The sequence below is a fragment of the Apium graveolens genome, chromosome 4 (genome assembly GCF_009905375.1).
Source record: "Apium graveolens cultivar Ventura chromosome 4, ASM990537v1, whole genome shotgun sequence".
Classification (NCBI taxonomy): Eukaryota; Viridiplantae; Streptophyta; class Magnoliopsida; order Apiales; family Apiaceae; genus Apium; species Apium graveolens.
This window is the reverse complement of record NC_133650.1, coordinates 10520158-10529004: the sequence shown is the minus strand read 5'-3', so window position 1 is coordinate 10529004 and position 8847 is coordinate 10520158. Positions and strand designations below refer to the sequence as shown.

At 31.7% G+C, this 8847-nt stretch overlaps 1 protein-coding gene across 1 annotated transcript; it reads right to left on the bottom strand.

The window, feature by feature from the left end:
- LOC141717724 (protein EMBRYO DEFECTIVE 514) lies at positions 1–2475 on the bottom strand. The gene is made up of 2 exons (XM_074519912.1): positions 2143–2475; positions 1–460 (listed from the first exon to the last, which is right to left on the bottom strand). The coding sequence occupies exons 1-2, from the start codon at positions 2407–2409 to the stop codon at positions 143–145; spliced, it is 585 nt and encodes a 194-aa protein (XP_074376013.1). The 5' UTR covers positions 2410–2475; the 3' UTR covers positions 1–142.
- Positions 2476–8847: the final 6372 nt, after the last annotated feature.

Sequence of the window (8847 nt, the reverse complement as noted above, 5' to 3'; positions counted from 1 at the left end):
TATGCAATAAGTAATAAGATTCAAAAGCAGTACTTCAAACATCCCTTGTTTAAGCCTATCTCTCAAAATTTGAATAATATAATAGATAATGTTACATAGCAAATATAACACAGCTCCCTAGCACTAGAATGATATTGCCATCTCAATTTCTAGGCTTACCGCCTCTTCCGCGGCCACGACCACGCCACCCTCTTCCACCACGGCCTCCACCATTACGTCCACCTAGTGCCTTGTTCACATCAGGTTTCAGCTGCATGTTTTCTGGCAGAGGAAGTATGTGGTCCACGCACTTCCTGAAGCTGAAATCATCAACAGAATCATCATTCCTAATTAGGAAGAAACAGCGACTTTTGAATTCTGGATGAATCCGGACTTGGAAGGCACTAACTCCATCGCCGATTTTCTTCTCTGGTTCCAGATGACCCTTCTGCAGCAAGTCAAGCAACATCACATGCTCATACTGCAAAAAAAAACAAGGATAAGTAGGCAGCTCAATCCTGCAGGTCCAAATAAAACACCTCCTCAAGCAATCATGAACATCTAATTCTTCTTACAAGAAATGGTTATATAGACCAATATTTATATAACAAAATAACAAGGCTAACCCAAAACAGCAACATAAGAATCATGAAACCATTAATATAGGAAATTCAGATAACCACACAGTTACTTGCAAATATACAATAGTAACAAGTAATGCTGGTAAAAATTGTAAACCAACACAAAATTTTGCAGCCAAGAAGAATGCTTAAAATAAAAGATAAAATAAAAACAATCGCTCACTTTGTATTTTACAAATACCAAAGCTCAGAACAAAAGCCAACAGTTTTGACTTTTGAGGGATAAGGAAGAGATGTCCACCCGTGGAGTCTTAATAGTCGAAAAAACTAAGCAATGATTCACTATAAACATTATGACTCATGGTTAGTTAAGTCTACCTGGTTTTCAATATAGCCACCAAAATATTACTAACTAAAAGGAAACACTGTTTCCCATCTGTTGCACTGCATAACAGTGTGATATAGTTGCATACAGACTAAGGAATTACAAAACACTGCAACTTGTTGGATGCTTAAGTGAAAGGGCTCTGCTCCAAGGCTATCTTTCGTCTCTGGGAAGGCTGGCAAACTAATCTTCCATCTGTTGGATTTCAATAATTAAAGCATATTTTCCTTTAAGCTTCTGGACCTATTTAACTTTATCCACCACCTATTAGGAACAATCGCTATAGTAGTTCCCTTCCGGAAGGCTAACATCTCTAACCAGATAGTGGAGATTTAAATTTGCGAATGCTCTAATTCGTTTGGGGAAACACGTTAGCAAGAGTCCAGCTCCCATAGTAAGCAGAGAAAATTTCTAAAGAAGAGTAGGCACTTAAGTTAATAAACTTTTAGTCTTATTGCTAGTAATGACTAGTTGCCCCTACAAATACAATGTGAACTTCCATGAATACATTCTAGTTCTAAAGTCTCAAGTCATATTAATAATTAACACAATAAATCCAATCTACTAAAAAATCTCCTCTTGTTGAGTAAACAAAACTACAAAAGGCCGTGCATTTCTCTTGCCTCTATAATGAAGCTTGACGTGTTCTATAAAGTTATCCATCTAAAAGGCATATTACAAACAAAAACTCAAAATTTGTTTTAAACATACCACAATTCATTAAAAAAGCTACATCCTATTCATTCACTTTCAACAAACAACAAGTCGAAGCTCAAAAGGGTCGCGATTCCACAAAGTTGAAAAACTTGGACACATTCAATATTTACAAGCTTCCGATGTTAAAAGAGGACACTTGCACCCCACTAAATTTGTCAAAAGAGCACGACTATTCAAAAACTACTACAATTCTTAATAAATTATCAAAGTATCCGACTCGATAAACACTCCAAAGTCCAAACCACATCAACAACCTAACAAATTATAACTAAAGATGGTAACTTTATATCGAAAAGTAACCGCAACAATCAATTATTTTACCATAGTTACGCATAACATACACTCCAAAGTCCAAACCACGCCAATAACCTAACAAATTATAAGTAAAGACAGCAACTTTATACCAAAAAGAACCGCAACTATCAAATAATTTTCATATAGTTACACATTACATACATCGGAAAAGAGGACTTAAATTACCTTGTTAATATCAATATTAGGAGTCCAACTATGCAAGAAAGCGAAGAAATAATCAAACATCTCAACAGATGTTGCAAAAGTCTTGAACCCTAAACTCACTGGACCTTTTGGACCCGACCCGTTTTCTCCTTCATCAATCTGATTCTCCGATTCATCAGCACCGTCTCTCTTTCTTTTAGCACCGTTCGCCGCCGCATCTCCGTCGGAGACAGGCGCCTGAGGTTCAACCTCCATGTCAATTGTTTGGGGTTTTGCTTCTTCCGCCATTTAATGTAGTGTAGGGTTTTTGATAAAGAGAACTTGCTAAACCCTAGTTTTAAACCCTTGGGCCTTGTTTATGGTTTATGTAGTGATTCTTTGACCTGACTCCGACCCGTTTATACTTGGGCGAACTAAGTATTTAGGGGTATATTGAAGTGGGAATTTAAAAGATTTTTTTCATGAAATCAAGGTTTATTCAACTGAGACTTTAAAAAATGTATCAAAATTTTATGGTATTCAACTAAGATTTTAAATTATGTTACAAAATCTGGTGGTATTCAATCATGATTTTAAATTATGCTTAAAAATCTGATGGTATTCAACTGAGATTATTTAAAATCCATTAAAATATGATGATTTTTTTTGGACTTCATAAAATGATGGATTTGGATTGTTCAGTGTATCTTATGATTTTTGAAATCCCACCATAATTCATGAGATTTTGAAAGATTGTGTTTAAATCCTAAAGACTCTTCATTAACTCACATTTTATCTAGAATCCGCGTAAAATCAAAATCGGATATAATCCATTAAAATCTATGCATTATATATAATACATTAAAATCTTAGTTCTATAAAACCTTCTTAGCCTATTTTTATATAAAATTAACAAAAATGACCGATTTCTGAAAAGTTGACCAACTTTAGCCGATGAGATATCCAACTATTATTCGCATTCCATATATGAAATACCCAAAACTACCTGTGGAATATTTTATACCAATTGGGATACCCAACTAAGAGTGGAGTATTCAATCGATTAAACTTGGCCACTTTTTTCAGAATGACTATTTTGGTTAACTTTTTTAAAAAAAATGACTATTTTTGTCCTTTTTCCTCGTACTTCGAAAAATCATGTATAGATTAGGCTTATTGTTTGTTTATATATATATTTCTAATTTTATCCAAAATTATTATAGATAGATCAAGGGGTTATTTGACAAATATGAATGATTTATATTTGAATTAATAATATTTTTAAATAATCTGAAGTAATTAAAAATCTGAATTCTGAATGAATAATATTGTTTGGTAAATAAAATTTTATCTTATGTGAATGTCACTTTTTCAAAAAAAAAATACATCTAATTGAACAAATTTTAACGGACAAAAATATAAGATCATATCAAACACTTATCATGTCTTTTAATAGTGGAGTACAAAATTTATGAACTTGGTAAAAGTTTCAAAATAATTTGATCGCGTAAGCTACTCATGAATTGAGTTCCTTATGAAATTCGTTGTGATTCATCTTCTGCCTCTTCTATCATTTCTTCATTTTTTTCTTCCATCACTGCCACTCGAGATATTATTATCACATTGATCAAATAATTCATCTTCTAATTTTTGCATCCTTATGAAATTATGGGGCTGCAAAACATGTAATGATGATATCTCTTTACGTCGAAAACATGTAATGATGACATCAAAACGCCATATACACGCTCTATAACATTTCTCAATCGTGCATGAGCATGATTAAATTTCTTCTACTCATCCAAAGTACGTCGCCCCCGAAAATCAGCTTGCCAATATCTTGTATTTTATATAAAGTTAAAAAACCGTGAGTGTTTGCATTTGCAGCATCACAATGATAATATTTATCATGCAATTAATTAATAATATATTTTAATATTATTAATATAAAATATTTATTAAGAAATTAGATTGTAAAGCATATAAAAAGATACATACTTGGGGTACATACTTGGGGTGGGAGGGGAAAATCGGAATCAGTATCAGCAACAACTTATGTTAATATTCTTGAATCATGCTGCAACCATTTCCCATCCTGCCCAAACAAATATAAATATCATATTGAAATCACATATTCCTAGTATATTTCGATAGCATTCACCCCTGCCTCATTCTCTCATCCTTTATAGCAAGTTTATTTACAAGCTGGAACAATTGCATGAACAAAGGTTCTATCTAATGCACCAATTTCCCCTAAATATAAAGATATATATTTGTTATTACTATCTTGAAATATTATATTTACTTTGTAATTGAATAAATAAAATGACATTTTATAACTTACTGAAAATATTTTTAGTAGTTTTTTTTGTCTTCTTGATCTATTGGTATTTGGTCATATGGCGCAGAGACTATGACTTCTTTGGCAAACTCCATCATTCCGTTGAACACCTAATAAAAATAAATATGAAGTATTTATGTAGAGTGTTGAAATCTGTTTTTCACCTTTATAAAGCGATCATTATGGCTTATAACATGCAAAATATAGCAATTTTCTCTTCAACATTTGCATTTCGACTATCATCAACCCAATTTTGCTGCTTAAAGAGGTTACAAAGTTGTATATACGCAACATGAGAGAGACGCGTCATATCTTAACAGACAATGTGTATTGGAACCATTTAACAACTCACGTGTATATACATGTCCACCCAAAGCTGAAGTATTGTCTTTTAACCTTGGTATATTCCTGGAACGAAATTTTTTCAAATAATAATACACAAGTATTAAGCATAAAAGTAGATCTATAATCTCCATATTCAACGATTGAAAATAATAGTGAATGATTAAAATATGTAAACTGAATTACATTATAATGATAACCATATCAATATTCACTACAAGAAAATTAAACTAAAATAAAATATAAAATTATTGAATTAATAGTCTTAGCAACAATATTCACTACAAGAATCAAATAAATCACCAAATTTAAACAATTTTAACATTCGAGTTTGAAATCTTTATTAGAAATAATTGACTCAATAACCAAAAAAATCTAAACTTTAAATCCTAATTTGGATGAAACCATCTTAACCCAAGGCTCTATCTCATCCTGCTCAAGGAGCATCCATTGTGTTTTATAAGTTGCACTTTCGCATAAGATACTAAGGGTCCGTTTGGCGTAAGGGATTTAGTTGATTCTCAATTAATTTTGTTTAATTATTTTTTGCATTCTTGAAGAGACGATCCACTATTATTTTGAATCATAAGGTCTAGTGCATTGGTCATTTTATATTCAAGTTGTAAACTTTTGGATGGTTTTGATGAGCTTTTAGTCTTTTTCTTTGATCTTTCTTCTTCATCATGTGTATCTAAGGCATTTGAATGTGTGGTACCTTGAAATGTTAAATTAGAGTTCATGTGTGTGTGCCCGAAAATGGTGAATTAGCATGTGACTGACCATAAATATCATCGATAACAAGAATCTCCAATTCATCATTTAAATTAGTAATCCTATTTTTCTTAGAGATAGGCCCTCATCCACTAAAACTAGTAGTAGCAAAGCCATAAAAAAGACTTCTGCAAAGATCTGAAAAATTATGTGGTTTGTAAAGTAGCTACATGTTTATTAGCCTGCACAATTAACACACTCAATTTAGAATATTTAGAGACTGGCCTAATTTACCAAGTGATATTTTTATTTAAGAGTGAAACTTGAATGTGTTGTATCCATTCTTGCTCGGTGAAGTTAAAAGTGTTAGTCGTGGGATTATAGTGATTTCCAGTTTTAGCTTTCAAACCGCACCAAGCAGCGTATCTACTCCTCTAGTAATCGTATCGATTTTTCAATTGTTAAGAACTTCTCCCACATTATCCCAGGAATAAGGTTCCAAACTGATACCTTGCCTACCACTAAACGTAACCTCATGAATGCAAGCCTCAAGAAAAGTTTTAGTTAAATTCTCGCCCTTTCAGTATGTTCTTAAGGTTTTAGACTTGGAGTTTCACTTGACCGATCCATAACTACTGAAAATAATATGTAAGTCAAGTAATATGTCCTCAAGGAAGGACAATCATCCAGTAATTCATATTATATACATATCAACATATATAACTTAAAATTCATTCAACAAAGACTTAAAGAAAAATAACATAAATGAACTAATTGAGGATAAAACAACAGAATTATTCAACTCTTGAATATGAGATGAATTGCATTTCCCATCTCCAACATTACTACCATTAGTCCCCTTAAGTTTTTTTTGGTCATGACAAATTGTTACAACTGGACTGAGATGTGTCTGGGAATAATCGTTGATGAAAATTCAAATCTTAAATTTTAGTAGAAAAAATGGGGGAAACTGCAAAATTAATAAAATATGCATTGCAATTAGAAAACCTATGGTAAGATGGAACCTCAGATGGGCTAGGAGATAAGGAATCTGCGAAAAAATAACTAAAAAGGCAGAAACATTTACAACTACATTCAATAACCTGAAAGAAGAAGAATCAGTAGAATGTGGGTATATATACACTTTAAAAATCAACAGACGTGCGTTTGGTCCTTTAATACAACATTGGACAGGTTCTTTTCAACCACTATTTTTATGACAAGTTGTAATATTCACCTTAAAAAATTTGTAGTATTTATGTTATCATTTTTAAATAGTATTTTATTGAATTGTAACTGAATTGAACTAGATAGCACAATGTCTTTTACACCGGGATCAATTATGTTTAATAGTTGAAATTATTTTTATGTTAGAAATGTAATTAACGAGTTATTAATTTCCTAAAATTGAGTATCTCGACTAAGGAGGGGTCAATGTAACCATTTTTCATTAGATATTGCCCAAAATGACCACTGTTCTAAATGATGCCAAAAATAACAAGAAAAACACCTATATGGTCCTTGCGTGTACAGTACACGCATATTTCAAATGTGCGAGCTTAATGTCATGTATGTATACAGTATTATGGGGATGCAAGGTCTAGCTAAGTTTCACTACTTCATGCATTAAGGTAAGGTGAATCTGCGAACACGCATTCACTGTCTGATCTTGAGTACTTGCTATTTCTTTTACATTAAAAAATAATAGAAAAGCATCAGACAAGACATCTGGGAATACAAACGCATCCCTGGTTTTTATGACCTCATACACATCGCCATTAATCACATATTACCATATGTACATACATATAATAAAATTAAATCTTAAATCATCGAGCTGTCATGATCAAATTCGAGCTCAGCTTGATAAGGGCCCAGTTCAATAAAAACTCGAGTTTAAGCTAGAAAACTGTGTGACTTTAGTTTAACGAGTTCAAGCTGAGTTTTAACATGTGCAGTTCGAGATCGGCTCGAATTCCTTCGGCTCGAACTCGGCTCGTTAAATCTCCAAAAAATATAAATACATCTTAATTTTTAATATTAATCATAACATTTTAAGTGTAAATTTCACCCAAATATTTAATCCTTAAATTATTTGAATTATTTAAGGACAATATATTAAAATTTGTGTTTCGATTCCGTCGAAACTGATAATAAGGTTATCCATGCAAGTTATTTTGTACAAATAAATGATAGCGTTCACGAGTTATTCATTAAGGGCTCGAGTTCAACTCGACTCATATTTTTCGATAAAAACTCAAGTGTAGCTCCGTTCATTAACAAGCTCGAGCTCAAATCCAATTTTTGTTAGATAAAAAAGATTGGCTCAACTCGATTCGTTAAGAAAAGAAGTTAAGCTCGGATCGGTTTGTTTACAACCCTATTCGATCATGTGAGACATAATTAGAAATCATTTCCCTTTTAACTCGTTGTTACGAGTCTTTGTTGAATTCCGAGAATATATTTCATAGGTGTGAGATGATGCCAAAATTGATCAGAGAGATAAAGAGAATTATGCGCGATATTTAGAGGCTAGCGATAGTGTGCGTGCAGAGATTAGGAGCTATGTTCCTTTATGTATATAGTGGTTGGTTCGTGTGTGCATAGTCTAATCCAAGTCAGTATTATACACATGTATACTTCTATATATGTATGTATTCAACAATTACTTGATTTAAATAAATGAATGACCGCGTAAATAAATTACATGTACACTAATACGGGGGTTTAACATTTAATAAATCATTTACTAATGAGTATAAATATGCATATTAATGATACGTCAATGTATATATATATATATGCATATTAATTATGTGTAAACTAATATACTCCCTTAATCTCATATAATGTGTTCAGTGTGTTTGACTAGTCTATTGTCAAATTATTTAAATTTTGACCCCAAATTATATTTAATATATAATTAAATAAATTCAAAACTTATATCATTAGAAAATATATTTAATTCTCTTTAAAATATATTTTTCAATTTATAAAAATAATAAATAAATTTGTCTTAATTATCGATCAAAATTTGGTCAATTTGAACATATAATAGTCCAAAGGGAACACATAATATGAAAAGAAGGAAGTATATTAACGGTGAACAAAGACCGTACATACCAATATTTTATAATCAACTGGCAAGAATACTATTTTTGGGGAGGATGGCCAATTTAACCTGCCAGATACGCATTGGGAATATGATTATTAGAAATATCCATAAAAACTAAAAACTTAATTATTGTGATATGCATTCTTTACCTATGTATCAAGTGATAAGAAATTCCTAAATGTGTATCCTTTTTTTCTTCTAACATGTGCACTTGTATGTATAACTTCAATTCAATTAT

What these genes read in the sequence shown, in the direction of transcription:
- LOC141717724 (XM_074519912.1), bottom strand. Translation starts at nt 2,409, where the DNA reads ATGGCGGAAGAAGCAAAACCCCAAACAATTGACATGGAGGTTGAACCT. An exon ending in CTAATATTGATATTAACAAG is followed by an intron (nt 461 to 2,142) that starts GTAATTTAAGTC and finishes TTTTTTTTGCAG; the next exon opens with TATGAGCATGTGATGTTGCT.